The sequence below is a fragment of the Lissotriton helveticus genome, chromosome 8 (assembly GCF_964261635.1).
Source record: "Lissotriton helveticus chromosome 8, aLisHel1.1, whole genome shotgun sequence".
NCBI lineage: Eukaryota > Metazoa > Chordata > Amphibia > Caudata > Salamandridae > Lissotriton > Lissotriton helveticus.
In genome coordinates this window covers 485,707,711-485,730,250 of record NC_136069.1, presented here as the reverse complement: position 1 = coordinate 485,730,250, position 22,540 = coordinate 485,707,711, and the positions used below count along the sequence as shown (strand labels likewise).

Genomic DNA, 22,540 nt, shown 5'->3' with positions numbered 1-22,540 from the left:
TTTTTCATCGCTTTTAATGATTGTCATTCCGTAATAAAAATGTTTTTTTTTTAACTTTGGTGGGATTTATTTTTTTATTTATCCTTGAAAAAAATAGATTTTATATAATCTAATATAGTTTAAATCATTTAATTTTTAATTGAAAATGTAATTAATTGTGCTGAGTGAATATTTCTTTAGTTCTGCATTTAAAATAAATATCTAAACATAATTTACATTAAAAATGTACATAGAAAATACTTAAACAAACTTTTTCCAAGTTGACTAAATCTTTTACTTTTCCCAATATTGTACCATAGGGAGACTGTGCCGTCTTAGAGGAGATCTCTGTATGGTAAAGGATATGGAAACGTTCCCTATATTGATGCTGTAGCTAAGATGGGCTGTTTGTCCTAAGCTTCAAAGGAAGGCAAGGCTGCCTTTCTTCCTTCAGGTCCCCCTGTATCCAATCCACTTGGAAACATGCCCTGTAAATGGAACATTTCGCTCGTTTGCAATATATGGTTAAGGTCCCCTTTATCCACAACTACTACATATGTTCCCTCTTTCTTGCTACGCTTGCTTGATTGGTACCACATGATGTTGTTGTAAAAACATTTCAAAGGCTGCATTTAGCTGCATTTGCAGGGGCCATCAAGTGAATCGTGCCCCTATAGGTCTTAAACCCAACAGGTCTTAAAGCCAACCAGGTATCATCCAACAGAGGGAAGTTGGCGAATACGGATTGGGACTCAGACGCTGTTGTGATTAGGTTAAAGCGATCTGTTTTTTCCCCTTCACTGGATGGCCCCTTTAATAGAGCCCTTGGTTCTAATGTGTAACACAAAAGAACATTAGCACGTGCAACGCTCTCTCAATTGAATTCGCCCACTCATCCATTGAGTTTGGAGCTATCACCCCCTTCTGGAGCCTGCGCCCCTCCACAACATGTTACATCACCCTTATTTTTTATAGGATCGTCCTCTTACATGAGTGACTGCTGCCTATTTGGGGGAGAGAGGGTTTCGACCGGTGGCGTAGACAGTGTGTCATGGGCCCCCGGGCAAGGAAGGGAATGCACACCTGTCTGCAGCTTGAGTGATAAAATACAGCAAAAGCCATGATTCAATGGGCCACTCGGGTCTCTGGACCCCGGTGCACTGCACCTGTTGTGCCAATTAAAGCGATGCCCTTGGGTTTGACATCACGTTTGTCCTCTCAATCCAAGGACGCCCCTTGCTTGGAGTTGGATATGCTTGGAGTGAGATCATTCTGAAATGTTTCAGCAGCACACGGCTCAGGCAGGCAGCCTACGTGCGCCCAGACACCTGTCCGGCAGCAGGAGCGGTCTTTAGATGCGCGATTAACCAACCCCTTCATCTGGTTAATTCCGCCTTTGTGCTCTTCCGACAGGCACCCACGGCCTTTAAAACAAAAGCCGAAAGTTGTAGAGGACAAAGGGAAGCATTACGGATCTCCCTTTCTTGGTGCGCTCTCTAAGCTACTCCGCGCTAAATGGATTTTCTGGGAGAGAAGAGGCACTGAGGCGAGCGCGGCGGCTCGGGCTGTGATTGGCTGCTCGGTTCGGCTATTTGCATGTCTGCAAACAAAAAGCACTGGCGCTGACAGCCCGGCTCTCAGAGTCCGAAAGTACCGGGAGAGAGGAGTTGGGATTCAGAAGACTATTAGCAAGATATGGATAGTGTGTAATCTTCGCAGGGAAAAACCTCCTGATGTCCCCGGATACCCATCAGTCACTGGAAGAAAGCAAGGATTTGTGCGCAATTGCTGTTATACCCCCCTAAGAGACAAGCGCATCCCTGAGAGGACTTTTTAACATGGGAAAGTGCTTCCACTTGCTAGCGGGCTTCTTCTGCCTGCTCTCTGCCTGCACATGCAGGAGCGTCAGGTATCGGATCTACGAGGAGGATGAGCCTGGCTCCGTCATCGGGACTCTGGCCGATGAGCTTTCCCTCAATGTACCTGGGGGGTTCCGCCTGATGAAGCAGTTTAACGCGTCCCTGATCCGCATGCGGGAGAGCGACGGACAGCTCTCCATCGGGGAGCGCATCGACCGGGAGCAGGTCTGCGGGCAGACCCCGCACTGCACCCTGGCCCTGGACGTGGTCAGCTTCTCCAAGGAGCAGTTCCGGCTCGTGCACGTGGAGGTGGAGGTCCGGGACATCAATGACAACGCCCCCCGCTTCCCCAGAGCCGAGATCCCTGTGGAGGTTTCAGAAAGTGCCGCCCTAGGCAGCCGCCTTCCCCTGGACATCGCCATCGACGAGGACGTGGGGACCAACTCAGTGCAGAGTTACCAGATCTCTGTGAACAGCCACTTCAGCCTGGAGGTGCAGACCCGGGCGGACGGGGTGAAGTACGCGGACCTGGTGCTGGTGAAAGAGCTGGACAGGGAGAGCCAGGACACCTTCACCCTGGAGCTGGTGGCCAAGGATGGAGGGAGCCCGGCCCTGTCTGGCACTGCCACCGTCACCGTCCGCGTCCTGGACTTCAATGACCACAGCCCGGTCTTCGAGCACCCCCTCATCACCGTGCAGCTGCAGGAAGACGCCCCATTGGGGTCTCTGCTGCTGGCCCTGAGCGCGGCTGACCCCGATGAAGGGGTGAACGGACAGGTGGTCTACGGCTTCACCTCTCAGGTCTCCCCCGAGGTCCGGGAGCTCTTTAAACTGGACTCCAGGACAGGGCGGCTGACTCTGGACGGACAGGTGGACTTTGAAACCAAGCAGACCTATGAGTTCGATGTGCAGGCGCAGGACTTGGGCGCCAACCCGCTCTCTGCCACCTGTAAAATCATCGTGCACGTCACTGATGTCAACGATAACGCGCCCAGCATCACCGTGACCCCCCTGACCTCCATCACCGCCGGGGTGGCGCACATCACCGAGGCCGCCAGCAGGGAGAGCTTCGTGGCCCTGATCAGCACCCTGGACAGAGACTCGGGCCCCAACGGGCAGGTGCACTGCTCCCTCTACGGGCACGAGCACTTCAAGCTGCAGCAGGCCTACGAGGACAGCTACATGATCGTGACCACCGCAGCCCTGGACCGGGAGAAGATCTCCGAGTACAACCTCACCATCGTGGCCGAAGACCTGGGCTCCCCGCCCTTCAAAACCGTCCGTCAGTTCACCATCCGGGTCAGCGACGAGAACGACAACCCGCCCTTCTTTGCTAAAGCCGTCTATGAAGTTTCTGTCCTCGAAAACAACGCCCCGGGCTCCTACATCACCACCGTGGTGGCCAGAGACCCTGACCTGGGGCACAACGGGAAGGTGACCTACACCCTGGTGGACACCGAGGTGATGGGGGCTCCGATTTCCACTTATGTATCTGTGGATCCGGCCACGGGCTCAGTTTATTCTCTCCGGACGTTTAACTATGAGGTTATTAAACATTTTGATTTTCGGATCCAGGCTAGTGACGGAGGTTCTCCGGAGCTGTCCAGCAGTGCCCTCATCACGGTGAGGATTGTGGATCAGAACGACAACGCCCCGGTCATTACCCAGCCCACTGTGTCCAATGGCTCAACTGATATCGAGGTGTCCATGAATGCCTCTCCGGGGTCTCTGGTAGCCCACTTCAGAGCCAGAGACCCCGATGAGGGGGTCAATGCTGTCCTCACATTTAGCCTGTCCCATGAGCACAGAGACATTTTCACCATCAACAAGGCCACAGGGGATTTGTTCCTCAATGCAGACCTGAGCCACCAGTTGGGACACCTGTACAGAGTCCTGGTCAGTGTCAGTGATGGCGGCAGGCCTCCTTTGACCACCACGGTCACAGTGAACATCCTGGTGACGGACATAGAGCCCTCTGCCAGCCACGAGGCCGCTGGGACCTGGGAGGAAGAGCCCTTCCACTGGGACATTCCTTTGATTGTCATCATTGTCCTGGCAGGAAGCTGCACCCTACTCCTGGCCTCCATCATCGCCATCGCCACCACCTGCCGGAAGCACCGGAAGGACCCCCAGGCCCAGAAAGAGATCCCAGGCCAAAGAGACCTGTCCGACGCAGAGTGTGGGGAGCAGGAAGGAGACAGCTTCATCCCTGGACAGAGAGACGAGGTCTTCGATGTCCCATCCTTTCTTCCTCACAAGTCCCCCTTCAAAGAACCTACAACTGGCGACGAGGCATCGAGTGTGGAGGAGAGTGGGGAGGTCACCTCCTGCCTGTACGAGGCCAAGACCATGCTGCACAGGACCAACACGGCGGTAAGAGCCAGGCTGGCACGTGACCCTACGATATATTGCGTGCTAATTAGTTGACTTTGAGAGGAAAATTCAGTAGATTAAAAAAACTTAACATTTACTTTTATTCCCCATCCCCGCCGAAGGGCCCTTATCCCTTCCAATGTAAATGAGCAGTTTTTCTCATGTTGCCTTGTATGCCTTTGTGGTGGTGCAGATGCAGGAATTCATGACACGTTTGAGTACTATGAGCTGTGTGTATTTATTTTAATATTTATTGTAAGTGATTACTTTACAATTACTTGGAGTTACCTCTGCAACTCCTGTTGATGCAGCTACACCCAGTGGCCAGTTGAAGAACGGCACCATCAATAGTCATGCAGCAAGACACCTGTAGTCTCCATATGGCCACAGGGGTCGCTGTCGCCTTTGCTGAAAGGAGGGAGAAGTCTGGCAGAGCGGCCAGGCAGTGCCAGCCTGGATGAAAGGTGCCATTTTAGGATCGCAGGCGCTGCACTTCCGAACACTCAATGCCGAGGCGACTGGATTCAATGGAGCTAGAGCAGCATGATTACAGAGATGAGGATAGGTGACATACATTATGTGGCTGGGGATATGCAAATAGATCACAGCCTAACGAAATGAAGGGACTTAATGTAATATATATTTTAGGATTGGTAGATAATGTTTTAATGATATATAAATACCAAGATTTTTTTCTATCAGATTTTTTTTCGAAAATATTGGAGAATATTTTTTTTTTATTATTTCATGTCACTGAGACGCAAGACATGCAATATGTATTTGTATTAAGAAAGCGTGGAAGCGAGTGAGGACTCATGAGATAGCGTAAAAACACAAACTGAGATGCTTGTGAGCTATACATATTTTGAGTATGCATCCATGTTTTGTAGAAGAAGCCTTTGTACGAGAAAAGTTAACGTTTTATTTTAAATTCAGTAAGTTGGCAGCATCCTCTTTATGAACAAGGCTAATATCGAAAGATAAGACAGGTGAAGCCACGGAAGAGCCACTGCATTTGCCCAAGGTCACACTCAATTGATCAGGCAAGCTGGGACCAAAAAACATGCCCATGGCTCCATATCAACAAGTTATCAGGCTTTGTGCTGCAATCTGCACCTATTGTTCCATTGATTCTCCCACAGGTTGAATTGAGGATTTATATATTGAAAAAAAACGGCGTGATTAGATAGGATAACTCCACCCATTGCACCTCCCAGGACCCAGGTGCAGCTAAGGCAGTGGGGAAGGCAGTGCACCACGACCCATCTTTGAGGTATTGTCCGCCGGCATTGCGCAGCCCCACCCCCACCCCGTGAGTTGCTTTGTGTGGGGTGAAAGTCAAGGGGCGCCTCCGACCTTGGAAGAAGCCACAAGCTCGCGACAGCCCTCTCCAGCCCTGGGGAAAGCCAGGCGGGTTACTTAATAGCGCGCGGCGGCTCTTCTTTGCAACAGGCAGATAGCAGTATGCTCCCGCCAGGAGGCGCTTCAGTGAAGAAAAGCGCTACCATTGCGCCAAGAAAGTGCCGACATGAGGGTAGGGCTTTAAAGCAGGTATACAGAAATGAGGTGAGCGTGTATTGGAGGGCGGCACAGGAACAGGAAAGAGAAACTGACAAACAGAGAAGTCTAGGTGAACTGTGCAAAGGTGGCAAGCCTCGAAAATAAAATGGAAAATTGAGCCGGTGCGCCGCTGGAATGGGTATTAATATTAATACGCTCCTTCCGTATCCCCGGTTTGAACTTTCTCTTTGCTGCTATGTTTGTCTCATTAACAGTTGGTTTCCTCGGATGCGGATGTGTTAGTAGACAGTGGCACATTTGAGAAAGGGACGCTGAGATCTGTGCACATCCTGCATGTCGCAGGTCCGAGAGAACAGGAACGCTGGGCATCCCTTGAGCTTGACAGATGCGATTATGATTGAACTGTTTCTTTTTATAGCGCCTCATTGATGCAAGTCTCTAGAATTAAATTAAAGAGGTTCATCCGATTTGTAACCGGTGCTATTTTAGAAAGGTAATGGAACTAAAGCACAGTGAAGTGTCCAGGATAACATAGTTCTGTCAGCTTGTGGCGCCGGGATAACAGCACTAATGCCCTCAGTGGGATGAAAAAACGGGGGGTGAGGGAGGGGGTGGGGGGATCTCTCAAAGGTCTGTGGCCGTTGTAATTAGGGCGTGGTTTAAAACACATAAGCTAAAAATCTGTGTTTAGCATAGTGTGCCATCTGACGGGTAATTTGCTGCTTCTGTCATTACATCCATATATATAATACTAGTAAAACATATACCTACCACAAGCCAGGACTATTGGCTTTGTCAATGGGTGTTAGTTCCGTAAAAGGAATACGCAACAACCATGGCTTCATAGTATACCATATTGAAAATGCTTCAATGCAAAAGTGATGAGACTGTGAAAGAACTATACACACGTCCCTTAGAAGTTACATCAAAGGCAGCGAAGGGCGGCACTGCTGCAGAGTTAAAAAAAAAATTTCTTCCTGAGGATGAGAGCAAACATACAGAGCCCGATAGGGAACCGTCTCAGCACCTGCTTTTCAGAACTACCGGTGCTGAGCGCGGGCGGGTCCCGGAGCACTTAAAGCCCTGGGTGCCCTGGTTACTAAGCACTCAGATTATCGCTCTCTCTCTTTCTCTCTCTCTCTCTCTCTCTCTCTCTCTCATTCTTCCCACTTGTCTTGCTTGCTCTCCTCTCCTCTCTCTCCCTTCCTCTCTTCTTCCCTATCCCTCAGTCATCTCTCCATCTCTCTATCAATGTCCCTCCCTTCTCTTCCTCTCTGCCGCCCTTTCCCCCACGCTACCTCTTTCGTTCTCTTTTTTCACATCTTACTCTCTCTTTCCCAACCCCCTCTCTTCCCTTTCTCCTCCCATGTCTCCAATTTCCAGCCCCACTCGGCCCCTGCCGCCCCTGCCTCTCGCCTCTGCACTCCACTTGTCTCCATCTCGCAGAAACACCTCCGTGGGATTAAAATAGCCCGCGCCGCGCGTGCACCGGGCCGGCACTGGGGAGTTAAGTGATTTCTGGAGGCCTCACACCGAGTGCGAGATGGAATTTAGCCTCTAGGGGCCTCCGGCGCTCGCAGCTCGGGGCTATAATAACCAAATTGCGCTGGCGAACTCGCATAAATAAACATAATGTGAAACATCTTTTCCCATTTGATTTTTTCCCTTTGTCACATGGTCCCTGGGCATTAGCAATCAAGGGTTGGGCTTATCATTTTCATGAAATTCATGTTTTTGACGTCTGGGGGAGATGGCGGTGAAAAAGTTGAATTCGCTGTGTTATATTTTTCTTTTTCATTTGGGGAAAAAAAGACTGGAACACATTAGTTTTCACTGAAGAGAAGAGTTTTGCGAGGATTAAAAGTATGTCCCCGCAGTTGAGGTTAACTGAAAGCATTACTCGTGGCTTCTTGTCCCCTTATGCGAGTCCTGCTGACTCTGGCAACGATCTTTTGCAGGGCCGCAGGAATTATGCAGAAGACCAACTTACGTTGAAGTATTGGCTAGAGTATGCAGCAATGAAAGGCCGCTTATGCGGCATAACACACAAGATGATGAACGGAATGTTGCACAATGGCAAAACATTCACCCCCAGTCACAGATCTGGGTTTAATCCATCGTTATTTTGTTCACCAAGCCACCCCAGTTCAGACATGGCCATATGCAAATCAGTCTTGACCCTGTGCCTCATGGGAATGGTCCAGCCCAAACAGCCAAGCCATGTCTTCCCTGGACCGGAATCAAGCATCCTAGGACCGGTTTCTGGCTATCAGCCGTCTTCAGCCAGGATAGCTTGACTCCAGTGGCTTAGTGAGCAAGGGACCCACGTCTGGGCATACCCTTCCCACATAGGGTGAACAGCAAAACACACAAGATGATGGACGGAATGTTGCACAATGGCAAAACATTCACCCCCAGTCACAGATCTGGGTTTAATCCATCGTTATTTTGCTCACCCAGCCACCCCAGCTCAGACATGGCCATATGCAAATCAGTCTTTACCCTGTGCCTTATAATGCTGCGGCACATTCAGCAGCAGTATTTGGTGCTTTTTGGTGTTTTCACACACATTAATTCATTATGTGCTAAAGTTTTACCTCATTAGTACCAGGTTAACAATCCAATCAGCAACTCAAATGTGACTAGTTCATCTTTGCAGGGGTTTGCTACTGTACTACATCAGGCGTAACACTTTAAAAAAACGTTTGAACCATTTGAGCTAGAAGCAATCCTTTTTTGGATGAAATCTGCAAAGTACGTAGCATATGGTGGATCAAGTGCCGTCAATCCACAATTATGTGGAAAACCCTCATGGTCGCAGATTGCATAATTCCAATGGCCCCAACTATATGTTCAGTGGCCAATGAGAGGATGCGCTAGGTATTGATGGTGATCCCAAAAGGCGATGTGCATGTGGCTCCTTCGTCAAATCTACCACAACTGCCCCCCACTCCTCGGCAACATTGTGGGCAGAACTAACAGAGACTCCCACAACGTTATCATGTGTTAAGTGTAAACTCTTCCTTATCACTGTAGATGTAATACTAGTGTCAAATGGAAGACTTTTGGGAGGAGATAGGTGGTGGAGCCACACTGCACAGGTTGCAGATCTGCAAAAGAAGCACAGGGCACCCCAGTCACAGTGCAGTCAGCCTAGCTTGCTTCATGGGCATGTAGCAGTCGAGTCCTGTTAGCCAGACTACTGATTCCTCCAGTGAAGTCGAGAGTGCACCAAGGGCTGTTCTCTTTAGGACTGAAAAACATAGGGATCCATAAAATGATACCACTCAAGAGCTGTATTTGGTATGGTAGGGCAATGTGTGTGTGTGGGGGGGGGATAATGGGCGCCATAAAAACCCATGGATTTAATTGGCAGTAAGGAATGCCACTGAAATTGTGCGATTCTGCAGCTACATCTTCTCCACCATAATTATAGATTGACACATTAGCCACATAATCCACCACCTGCTGCATAATTTTCAGATTTTAGCAAAAAAAGTTGTTTCAGGCTCGAACAGATCAAACGTTGCTGGAAATGAAGGCACGCATGTTGCCGCTGCAGTAGAAGGCCCTTCGTAAAAATTGCCTGGTCGCCTTTAGTTGCTTATTGCTGCATGGGGGCATAAGAATGGTACAGCCAGATGAATCTTGGCTCAGACTTTTTAAAAAATGACAAAACAGTGAAGTAATACTATCACAAAATGTTATACATTCTACCACATAATTGGCCTTTTCACTTTGACTAATGAATCAACTCTGCTGCATAATTCGGTTCACCCTTGCAGCATAATCCAAGTAGCCCTGGTAGAAAGTCACGCAGGCCTCTTAATAACCTCTGGTAAATTCGCAAAGTTTGCTAAAGCACAACCTAAGATCTATTTGTCCCTGGTCAAAGGATTCTGGCAACTGAAGAGCACATTTGTTTGAAAGTGATATCACAGAGGGAGGTGCACTGAGCATGCAAGAACCATGTCATGGCTGAAGGGTGCATCGATGACCCACTTAATGGCTGAGTGTACGTAGGACTGGACATTTAGGCACTATTTCAAATCCTGCAGCATTCACTTTAAAGCCCTATCATGTCAGATGCTTCGCTTTTGAACTCCCCAACCACAGGCCAGTTTTGAACTGTAGATCTGAAGTTCCTCTTGAAGGCAGGAGTTCATATTTGAGTTGTAGAGCCGCACGGCTTGAAATAAAGTCTCTTCTATGATCTTGATTCAACTTTATATCTGAGATCAAAAAAAGTCAAGCATTGGCACGCTTAACAGCAGTGCTGATGTGCCGCATTGCTTAGTCAGTTCTGGTAGGCCGATGTTCTATAGGAGCGATAGTAGCAGAATCTCACAGACAATAAAAAAAAATTGCAGCCCTCGAAGAAATGGCGCTGTTTGACAACGATGACACCCTACTAGGGCTAGTGAACAACAACAGCATCTCACCTCGTTCAGATATATCATATATACATATAGGTATTTGAGTTACATGATGACAGATTTGAAGTGGATACTCTGGTGCTCCTGGAACTGTACATCCTCAAACTACACATAATGTTACATTTATGTCAGTCACCCTCCCTATGGTTGAGTATGTCATGCTAGCCCAAGCAATTATTAGCAGGTTTGTAGAGGCGGCCACACCGCACCGCACCTGAAGAGGTACACACTCTCTCCATGTGCTGCTCTAAGAAACTTGAGCCTCCCAAAAGGAGATCAGATTCCGTCATATAAAGCAACATTTATCTATAGATTTTGGGCCCATAAAGGTCATGAGTTAACTGTTTCTATTCAGGGAAGCTGCTTTGGGTAGAGACAGATGTGATCGTCAGCCCCGTTTTTTTGTGTAACTGAAATTAATTTTTACAGAAAGGGCCCTATTCTTCTCTTGACTAGTGGTTAAAAAAGAGCTCGAATCCATGTGTTCAGTAAATTAGAAAAATTACGTACTGCTACATTTTGGATGCTGGTCTCTAGGGATAATAGTGACCAGCTGAGTAAAGAAGTGACCAGATACTTATGTTGTGAGAAATTGTAGGGAGCAGGCACTCGTTTCTTATCGGTCCACTGTGCGCACTGTGAAGCCACCATAAACATGTTATACTCGTTCTGTGTGCAGTGATCTAGGCCCCGCTGTAGGTAAATCTAATTTATCGATTCATAAATACCGAATTTTACCGATTCAGTATATATGAATCAGTAAATTAGATGTAGATAAAAAATCGGTAGTTTTTACCGAATCGGTAGGATTCGGTATTTACCGATTCGGTAATTACCCAATCGGTTTTTGCCATTGATTCCTATGGGCCTTGAAGCCCATAGGAATCAATAGCAAATACCGATTCGGTAATTACCGAATCGGTAAAATTACCGAAGTGACAGGGGCAACAGGGTGTCACTTTGACACCCTGTTGCACCCCTGTTTCAGGCTTGGGTGCCATGTGACACACATACATACACTTAGGGCATGTCTGTGTGCCACATGGCACAGGTGTACATGCACAGATGTGCATGTACACAGGGATTCGGTATTTACCATGTAATAGTATTACATGGTAAATACCGAATCCTGAATGCCCTGTAGCACTGTTAACAGGGCTACCTACATTTGAAAATACATATTCGGTAATTTTACCGCTCGGTAAATTTACCGAATCGGTAAAATTGACATATCCGGTAACTTTACCGATTATGTAATTTTACCGATTCTGTAAAATTAACGAATCGGTAAAATTACCGAATATGTATGTTTTCTGCACACCTACATAACAATGTCCAAATACCGGTCGGAAACGGACGAAAATCGGTATTTTCGGCCGTTTCCGACCGGTATTGGCCTACCTACATCTGGGCCTCAGTCAGCACTGATATCTGATCAAATGGGAAGGAGTATGACGATGGAGGGACAGCTCACAAAAGACAAACACGAGCATTCAATGATGGGCGCGGAAGATGTGTTAGAATGTGTGTGGTGCATGTGTGTGTAGGGGTTTGTTATGTGAAGGTAGGTGAAAAAGAAACAATTGCTGAAATTTATGTGTGTTACCTTCTCTCAATAACAGGAAAGTCGGTAACTGAATTAAAATGTAAGCACACAGGAGCACCAACTTGAGTCAGCTGTTAGGAGGAATATATACCTTAACATCGCATGCGTTTACAACGCATGCAATTAAAGCGCGGTCTTGACAACGACCACGTTGCTACATCGCTGTACATTACAGCGCAAATCATTACAACAACTTGCTCTAGATGGCGCGCTGGACTTAGGAATAGTATAATTTACTATTCCAACTCCAGTGTGTGAAGGAGTTGGGAAGGCGTTGTAATAGTAAATTACACCATTCCTTAGTTCAGAGCGCCATCTAGAGGAAGTCGTTGTAACGACTTGCGCTGTAATGTACAAAAATGTAACAATGAGGTCGTTGTGACGATTGCGTTGTAAAGTGAAATGAAATGTAATGTCTGCGTTGTTAAGGTTGTTTCCCATTCTCTGGCAGCCAGGTTAGAATAGTGTGAAATGGTATAGGCTTCCCTGATACAGCATACATCTCCTAACAGGAAACAACCTTAACAACACGGACATTACATCGCATTCACTTTACAACGCAGTCGTAATCACATCTATTGTAAACGCATGCGATGTTAAGGTATATATTCCCAGTGACTGCGGCCTCCCAGAACTTCCATGTAAGATCTAAGGCTGCACTGATTCATCAATGATGGCCGACGAGAGGCATTGCTCATGGGTGAACGTCTTCCTTGGTAGAGTTGAGTTCCAATCATAAATAATCAGTCTTTACCCACAAAAAAATAACACAAAATTGCAAGCTACTGGCCCTGAGACAGTGTTGGTAATATAAACCACAAAATCAAAGTGCAATTTCTGAACAAATACTCTTCCACGTATAGACGAGAATACAAAATCCAATGAGTAGGAAAAATAGCAGGCCAAGTTTTTAAAATTATCAGCTTACCTATCCTCACCAAATCAGCTAAAAACGCCCTCTTAATGAGTCAAAATCCCAGAGTTTATGTGTGCCTTTGACCAAATAAACTTTAGGTAGTGCGTTAACCGAGACCATTTGATTTAACTAAAATTATACCTATATTAAGGTTACTTATAGGGGCTTTCAGTCAGGCCTCTTCATCCAGTGGTCTACTGTTAGGTTAGTCACATATTTTCTCCACCCACAACAGCATACAGCACAGGACAGCTGATCAGACCAGTTCAGCCATTGGCTAACCACTGTGAATAAGTGCTTATTTTTTAATAATGTAAGTGCCAGGGCCCAGGAGGCGACAGCAGCTTACACCACTCCTGTCCCTACTAGCACTGCCAAATGCCAATACAGTGCCAGCCACTAATCATCACACTCCTACAAAGGTGTCAATTTGGACTAATACCAGCACATCAAAGCCTTCGATGTGTGGGTATTATTTTTTATTATTTTTTGTAATGTATTAAAGTTTTCTGTACACCGTTGATGTGCTCATTTACAAAAAAATCAGACAGCGCCTCCATGAGTTAGACTATCAAACTGCAAGTGTTAAGAAATCCTTAGCGGTTCCCAGCACCAGAAAACACCAGCCCAAATTAAGCACTGCTATAAATAACTGCATTCTGCCCTTTCATCAGGAGCACATTCACACACAGAATAGTTCAAATACTGGAAATTTCTATGGAAATGTGTGCTTTTGGAGACCAAACCAGTCGGGTTTTCTCGCTCACTGTTTTCCCTACCAATAGAAGCCCTGCCCAACCCAGGGCCTACTTTATGCAGGCCACAGCGCAACCACATTAGGAGGCACCTGGGCGCCTTGTTTGCCACGTGCCAGTGGTCTCCAATTCCTGTTTGTTCCAGCCTAATCCAGTTGCTGCCTTTTGACCAAGTGACAGCGCTGCTGCTCAGGTTTTTCCGGGCTGGGATTTCCCACTCACCATTTTTCCCAACAACAGAAGCCTCTTCCATCCCAGGACCTACTTTATGCAGGCCATAGTGATCCGTGCAAGGGACGCCCAGCTGGCACATCAATGGCGCACCAAAGGCAAGCATGTATGCGCCTAGACCACGCCCAGTGCCAGGAACCCTGAGCCCACGACCAATCAAGGCAACACCACAACCACCACCAGAGCCAACAAATGCCACCACTACTCCTTTGCCATCCTCCTTGACCTCAACAACACACACTGGCAAACATGCTACATGCCACATATCCCCTAGAACAACGGGAGGGCCTTTCTCATGCAGCCATTGCGATATTACCTGCAACACCTCAGATGCCGACACCTCTACCTCCAAACAACCGATGCACACCACCACCACAACAACTATCTGCCATGCTCCTGAACGTTCGATCCCTTGGGAAACACTCCATTGAAATCTGGCAGCTCCTCAACAGCAACACAACCAACCTTCTCTTAACCCAGACATCGCACACCAGGACTGAAATCTACAAACCAGGTGGAGGACTTGCGATCATTTACAAACATACGATTGAATGCACAACCTCCACGGACTGGAACACCAACTTGATGGAACAACTACATTTGAACACTTGAACGGACTGCAACGCAACCCTTAAGGGAATCCTCGCCTACCATCCCCCAAGCCAAATTCTGCAACCTCAATGAAGACTCCATCCCTCTCCATCAGATCAACCAACTACATCCTCCTCGGGAACCTCAATTTCCCCCTGGAAGACACCACAGATCCCTACTACATGGCCCTCCTCAACAGCCTCTGCAACTTTAACATTACCCAGCTCATCCAAGAACCAACCTACACAGCAGGCCACTTCCTCAACCCTATTTTCTCCTCCAACAACTGGATCCACACCACCCACATGACCCCACTCACATGGTCAGACCCCTACATCAAACATTTCAAGATTACCACCCACCAAGCTACCCCACCAGAAAACCCCAAAGCATTATGAAGACACTGGGAAAAAATAACCAAACAAATCTGGAACAAGACCCTACAGGAACGCTCACTCGGCCACACTGAGGTCATTGATGTTGACATCAAGCTCTTCAATAAATGGCTCATGACTGTGCCAACCACACTGCTCTCACTAGAAACAAGATCTACAAAATCAACAAATGACCCAGCTGATACACAAACAACCTCAGGGAGTCCAAGCTCCACTGCAAACAACTTGAGAGAAAATAGAGACTCAACAAAACACCACCATAAGATCCTAATACAAAGCCACCCTCAACCACTACCACCAACAACTACGAAAAACAAAGAAAAAGGCTCTAACTCTAACACTCAAAGCCAACTTTAACAATGGCAAAGAACTTTCACAATCAACAACACAATCTCCAACCCCGCAGCTGCCAACAACATCCTCCCATCCCAAGAAGTCTGAAAATACCTCTCAAACTTCTTCAAACCGATGATTGCTAAGATCTACAACACATTTGACTGAAAAAATACCCATATGAACTCCCTCGACCAGTCCAACACCTCCTTCATCACCAAACAGCAGCTAAGCAACTGGAAGTCCCTCTCGAAGAAACGAGCACCTGATGAATACCATCTACTCAGTAGCCCCCTCAGACCCATGCTTCCACTTCATATACAACCATAGAAGAACAGTCATCCCACTGTGCTTACCGCTATCATCAACACCTCCATAACCACTTGTCTTGCTGGAAAAATGCAGTAGTCAAAGTTTTATTGAAGAAACCAACCGCAGACCCCAACAATTTCAGCAGCTACAGACCCATCTCGCTCCTGCCTTTTCCAGCTACATTTGTGGAGAAAGCCATCAATACCCAACATGCTGACACTTAAAGTCCATTAACACCTAGAGAGTTGTCAATCAGGCTCTCACATAAACCACAGCCCAGAATTAGTCCTCACTGCAGCCACCGATAATATCAGAAGCATCCTTGACTGAGGAGAAATGGTCGCACTCATTCTCCTTGACTTTTCTGCAGCTTTCGATACGTTTTCCCACAAGTCACTCCTCTGAAGGCACCAGCACTTGGGTATCTGTGGACTGGCCCTCAAGTTTATATCCTCCCTTCACGCGGCACAGAACTCAATGAGTTAGACTCCCCCTACACCTCAGAACCTAAAAAACTCATCTGTGGATTCCCTCAAGGATTGTCCCTCTGCCCAACATTCGTCAACATCTAAATGGCGCCCCTCGAGGATATTGGCAGAACCCACAGCATCAACATAGTACCTACAATGATAACACACAACTCATCTCCTCCCTTACCAACTCAACCAGAACCGTGAATGCAAACTTCACCAATTGCATGAGCAACTTTGTTGCTTGGATGAAAAACAACTGCCTCCAGCTTAACTCAGACAAAACCGAAGTCCTAATCTTCAGCAACAATCATTTCCCTGGGATGCCTCTTTTATGGCCCTATGAACTTGCCCCCCTACCAACCCCTTTGGACCATGCCAAGAACCTCAGGATCTTCCTGGACACCAACCTCTCTATCAGCAGACAGATCAACACCTTCTCCTCATCATGCTTCCACATCCTGTCAATGCTACGCAAAATTTCAAAGTGGATCCCACTGAACACCAGACAAATGGTCACCCAGGCTCTTATCACAAGTAGACTTGATTACAAATACACCCTCTACATTGGAATACCAGCTCATGTCCTATGTAAACTCCAAGCCACCCAAAACGCCTCAACATCTCACAAAATAACCACATCTCCATACACCTCAACAATCTCCACTGGCTCCCACTCCAGGAAAGTTGTACGTTTAAGCTACTCACCCTCGCCTCCAAAGTTCTCCATAAGAGCTGTCCAGATTACCTCAAACCACCACCTCAATTCTACTAACCCACCAGATATCTTTGATCTGCGTCCCACGCAAGAGCACACCTCTCTCGATTCAAGAAGACCAGAAGCGGAGGCTGCTCCTTCTTATACCTCGCAGCCAAGACCTGGACGACCTCCTGAAACACCTCAGAATTTTCCCCCAGCCCTCTCCCTCATGGACCTCCAAAGGAACCTCAAGACATGGCCCTTCCAAGCGAAATAGGCATGATCTCATCCTCCCCCTCAGGCCTGCCCTACTCAGCACCTGGATACCCCCACATGTTATTAGTCGTGTTCTACAAATTCACATAACATAACAAAACTATTCTTGCTTTTAGGCATTTTTTATAGAGGCTAGGACCAAACAATAAAGTTTTGCAAAAGCAATCGCAAAAGAAGCACTGGCAAAGCCAAAAGGCTGGCTGTCAGTCCCAGACCAAATGCTTTTTCAAAGTTTACTTTTTTTAGATTGGTATACACAGCTACATAACTTTAGGGTGGCTTGTATGTCAGAATATTGAGGACAAAAATATAGCTGGCCAAAATATCAAGGCCTAAATATCTAGGCTCAAAATATTGTTAGGCTAAATGTATTTAGGGGAGTACAGATTTTCTGTTCTTAACTCCACATCTACATACTTTGAAGATACATATATTGTCACAGTGCATATATGTGAAGCTAAGTATAGTAAATCTGTACTTATTTATATGTAATTATATTCACAATATTTTGTCTGTCAATATTTTGGCCTCCACAATAATTTATTGTCAATATTTGCTGGAATGCCCTACTGTGGTACATATGTGTGAGATAAGGGTTATGCTAGACCTGTACAACCATGAATAGTTTTGCAGGTCAAAATGTATGCTTCTTTACAGGCCTAATGTTCTCATTTTCATATTAATTGTTGGAAAGTGGATTATTGGTATGGGTAAGTATGCACCTATCACTAGTACCAAGGTCACTACCCTGGTACAGGGACCAGTAAAGGTCGCTTCAAATTACCCCCTTGCTCAACCCTAGGTAGCTGACAACGAGCAGTCAGGCTTAACTCGGGAGATAGGAATATAAAGCATTTAAAAAGCATCCATACATAAATTAAGTAAGACACAACAGACAGTAAAAATCCCACACCAATTTATAAAAATAGGAAATATTTTCATGAACAGCTAGACGCCAAAATGACAAAAATCAAATGTAGGGAACCGGAATATCATTTTTTAAAGATTAACCACTTTATAGTGCCTAAAAACCTATTGCGCCACACTGGGACATCAGGTGGCACTTGACCAGGTCCAGGACATAGTAAAAGTTTGAGGCTCACCTCGATGGAGGCCTGGTTGGATAGACTAAGTAGGAGGCCCCCGTCAAAATGTTATCATCACACTTAAAAACTTTTCTGTAGCTTTTTCTTCTGACGTTGGTCAACCCTCCACAGCAGGCGAGAGGGTTCGCCGGTTTCACTTTCCACGAGGCAAGTCCTGGCAGTCTGGAGCTCTGGAGATTTCAGCGGGACGTACTTGATATTCTGGCCAGCTTCACCCTCGAGGTGGGTCGGTCACCACATGGAGCTTTAGTCCTTGAATCATATTTAACTCCTTTCCTAGCAATATTTATAACTAAATAAAATATTATTTAGCCTATGGAGCTAAGTATCTACAATGGGGAAACATGAAACAGGCAGTTTTCCCCTCCCCAGGACATACAAAACATATTTCATATGACCGCTAATTATAGTTACATGACCCCCCACCCCTGGGACTCCTAGGGTAGGCCCTGGGGGTGCCTAATTTGTAAAAATAATGTAGATTATCACTTTAAAAGTGCCCATACATATGAAGTCGAGTTTGCACACAATTTACTTTTAAAGATAGCCTGCAAAGCCAGGCTGCCTTTAAAATGACAAAAGGCACTCAGCAGTGCACACATGCAAGTGCAGGAAATCTGCTAGCCCCCTAAACTTATGTGTCGTATTATATACTTGGGACTTATAAGTAGCTGGAAACACCTAGTACTATTATATATTATGTACTTATAGGGTCTGTCAATGGCAATTGAAAGAATGTACTTTTAAAGACCAGCTGCAAGGCAGGACAGCAGGCACACAGCAACACACATGCAAGCACAGGAAATCTGCTGGGCCTCTAGATCTTCATTCCCCCTTATACACCAGGCACTTATAGGTAGATTACAACCCCAGGCCCTATTATCTACTAGGGATTTACAGGGTCTGTCATTGCCAATTGTAAGTGTACCCTATCACTTGTACCATTTTACACATAGCACAGGCCGTGCGAAGTGGCGGGGTTGGATTTAAATAAGGTAATTATATATTACTTTACGTTTAAAAAGTCCTAGAAATTCACTGAGGATACCACAGGTTAAAGTAACAAAAACAAAGACTAAAGTAACATTATAGTCAAAGATTATGACATGAGTGATGTCATATGTGAGGTCATAAGCAGTGCATGGTGAGGGTTCAAGTTATAGTTAGCTCTGCTAACTAAAACCAGTGAATTTGTGTTTTTTTATACATCTATACACGTGTGTAAATACTTTTGACTTGTTATTGTCTAGCCACCATTGTACGCGTTTCGGTTGTCACCAACCTTGCTCACTTCGCTTTACATGCGCCATCGTTATCCTTGTGCTAAGGGAGAGGTGGAATTACTTTTGACCCTCTACTGTGAGGTCCGCTGTGACAACGTGCCCTTCGATCGGGAGAAGCGGTGTCAATTCAAGGGAGAACATACAGAGGAATATATATGCATTTATTGTACACGCCTACAATTGCTTTTAGTTTACAACATTGCAGAATTCAAACTTTGCAAATATTTCCTTTTTGTGTCAAGAAGCCAATTGCTCTGTTGTCAAAGTTTCTTGCTATTTTAAGATTGTCTTTATACAAAATCACGTGTTTCCATCCTATGCTCAAGACATTTTAACTTCCTCCCTGAACAGAACTATGCTTCTGCCCCGGCTTATGATAAGGATTCTGTGCCCCGCGTCACCATCTGGAATGGCCACTCTTTCAACACCATCTCCACACGAGAGGCTGAGAAGTACAGTGGAAAAGACAGTGGTAAAGGGGACAGCGATTTCAACGACAGTGACTCCGACATTAGCAGCGATGCCCTGAAGAGGGACATCATTACCCGCATGCAAAATGGTAAGAAACCACGACCATCAGTGTCTGCCCTCCCACCTTCATCGCCCTTATCTTACCATGTTCTGCTTCTTTATGTGTAGGAAACCCTGCTCAAAAGGTATGCTGTATGCAAAGGGTGTTATGTACACACATTGCAGTTAACAATAGTTATACAAAATAGGTGCAACCCATATTGTGCTTATGCCCTGAGGTGTTTTGGAATTTTTTTGCCAAGTGAAGCAAGAGTATCTTAATTATACATGGAATTTATAAAGTATGCCTGTGGGTGTGGTAAAAAATTGTAAGTCTCAAAAACGTTTGTTATATTTAGTCTGGGAATCTAAAGTTTCTTCAAGTTTGGGTGTTGGGCGAATTGTGAGCAACAATAACCCCAGAGTACATGCTGGTTTCCATGATCTTTTCTCAGTGATGTCAGTAATATGTTTTTGTCTTTCTTTGTAGGTTTGTGGGCGTGTACCAATGAATGCAAGATCCTGGGGCACTCGGACCGTTGCTGGAGTCCTACAGGTGACACGTCTACCAGTCCCAACTCCACTGCCATCCCCCCAACGAAGCGTTCTTTATCCACCTACTGCAAGAGCACATCCTTGCCCCGAGACCCCCACCGCAGGGACAACTACTACCAGGTGGGGCAGCACCCACCTACGCATATGCCCAAAACAGTGGGGCTACAGAGCGTGTATGAACATGTGCTGCCCGGGGACTATGAGAACAGGACTATCACCCTTATGTCACCTCCCAGGCCTAGTAGACTTGCCAACCTTCAGGAAATCCCTGTGCCCTTATACGAGGAAACAAGCTCTGGTAGATACCTGCCCTCACTAACTGGCACCAATGAAAGCAAGGACCTTTAAGCAACCACAACGTGTTTTATGATTTGACAGTGTGAGTTGTTGAAAAAAGTTGCTTCCAACCGAGACAGAGTGTGTCTGTATACTGTATATGTGCATGGGTTAGGAGGAGTGGTATACTGTGCTGCATAGTCTGCCATGCACTAAAGAATCACCCTCCCCAGGGACCAACCTGCATCTTTCTGGAGGATGTTCCATAGAGAAGGAAGTGAAGTAGTCTGTCTTAGAGTGTCAGCACTTCCCTTTTTCCCGCCTCTTCCTGTTGTGGAACCAGAAGGGCGGCGATTGTGTGCCAGTGGAGATTCCATCAGCAGTATGAGACGAAGGGTACTCTAGGAGAAAAATTCCCTTGGGACACTTTTGTGGAGGAAGGCACATGCTGACGTGCAGAATACGGAAGCTGGCAAGGCCTGTTGTACAGGTTAATGCCTGACCAAGACACCTGACACAGTGGTCAATACAGATTGAGAAAAACTGGGCACTGAATTATGATTCTCTTGTTCACTAACATGTACTTAGTTGACTATAGGTAACAGTACAACAGGCCAAGAAGACACTGCAGATTTTATGGCTGTTGTCATTTAATAAACAGGGTTACCTTTGTTCAGCAGTGATATTCGCGGATATGTCCTGGAAACGACACAAATTGTAGATGGTCAGAAGGAAGCCATAGGGAAACCCCACTCTTGTATATAAATATATTTTATATATATTCCTGTACATTTGTATGTATTTGTGGAGTTCAGGTTGCCTGGCACTCTAACACTTGCATTACTGGAATTGTGTTTTCCTTTGTTACAACCTCCACGTGACCTCAAATGAAGCATTTCACTGATGATATCGAAATAACAGTATGGTCTATGATTAAGTATAGGTTATGCCATGTGATCGGTCCAACCACAAGACTTAAAGAGGCAAGCTGTGTGTGAATCACAGTCAATACAGCATTCCCCAGTATGTCATCAAACTGGCCCGTTTGTGGACCATATATATTTCTGCAAGTCATAGAAATGTGTGTATCGCTTAACTTCTTTTATTCAATAAGTTGAATTACGTATTTGAGACTCAATAGCTAGCAAAAATTAACTTACTTTTTTACATTTGAATTTATTTATTTGGAGGAAAATTATGCTTCTCCTATTGCAATGGCTGGAGGTTGAAGGAAATTATTGAGAATTATTGTGTCTACAACATAGGCCGGCGCCATTGTAAAATGTCATAGTCAAAATGATGATAATTGCAAAATTGTACTGCAGAAAATATCCTGTAATGTAGAAATGCCAGGGGCAAATTATCAAGCGATATTTCACTATAACATTGTGGAAATGAAACCTAAATTGGTACCCTCTCTGAAATAGTATGTCAGTATAGGCACTCGTGTGGTATGAATTGTGTTCGCACCTTCTTCCCCATTCCATCTTTCTGGTGTAAAAATAAATTATTTATATATATATATATATATATCACACAGTTGCAGATATCCCAAGCGAAGTGACCACAAGAGGAAATTGTGTAGCTTCAAATATATTTAATGGCATCTTGCAAGATGCCATTAAATATATTTGAAGCTACACAATTTCCTCTTGTGGTCACTTCGCTTGGGATATCTGCAACTGTGTGATATATATATATATATATATATATATATATATGTGTGTGTGTGTGTGTATGTGTATATATATATATATATATATATATATATATATATATATATATATATATATATATATATATATATATATATATATAACCACATATACCTTTTCACAAGTCTATCCTGTCTCTTCCACTTCCGAGTGATTGAGTTGCCATCATTGAGTGACACTGTAACGTGTAACTTGTATTAGCACTTTAATGTCGTAGAGTGTATTCACCTACAATACATTTATATCCCATGAATATGAATACATGCACCATACCCATGTGTAATGTGCCTTACAACAAGAGCAACAAGGAAGGTCTTGCGTCACCGGAGGCATATTTTTCCA

At 45.5% G+C, this 22,540-nt stretch overlaps 1 protein-coding gene across 1 annotated transcript; it reads left to right on the top strand.

Moving 5' to 3' along the window:
• Positions 1–1,644: 1,644 nt before the first annotated feature.
• Positions 1,645–21,973, top strand: PCDH8 (protocadherin 8). Its single transcript, XM_078656033.1, has 3 exons — positions 1,645–4,211; positions 19,494–19,701; positions 20,143–21,973. Exons 1-3 carry the CDS (start codon positions 1,818–1,820, stop codon positions 20,553–20,555), a joined length of 3,015 nt encoding a protein of 1,004 aa, XP_078512159.1. The 5' UTR covers positions 1,645–1,817; the 3' UTR covers positions 20,556–21,973.
• The last annotated feature ends 567 nt before the right edge of the window (positions 21,974–22,540 follow it).

Excerpts from the sequence above, each read along its gene's own strand:
- PCDH8 (XM_078656033.1), top strand. The coding sequence starts at position 1,818 with ATGGGAAAGTGCTTCCACTTGCTAGCGGGCTTCTTCTGCCTGCTCTCT. Across the intron at positions 4,212-19,493 it reads TGCACAGGACCAACACGGCG|AACTATGCTTCTGCCCCGGC; the intron begins GTAAGAGCCAGG and ends CTCCCTGAACAG. Across the intron at positions 19,702-20,142 it reads CATTACCCGCATGCAAAATG|GTTTGTGGGCGTGTACCAAT; the intron begins GTAAGAAACCAC and ends CTTTCTTTGTAG.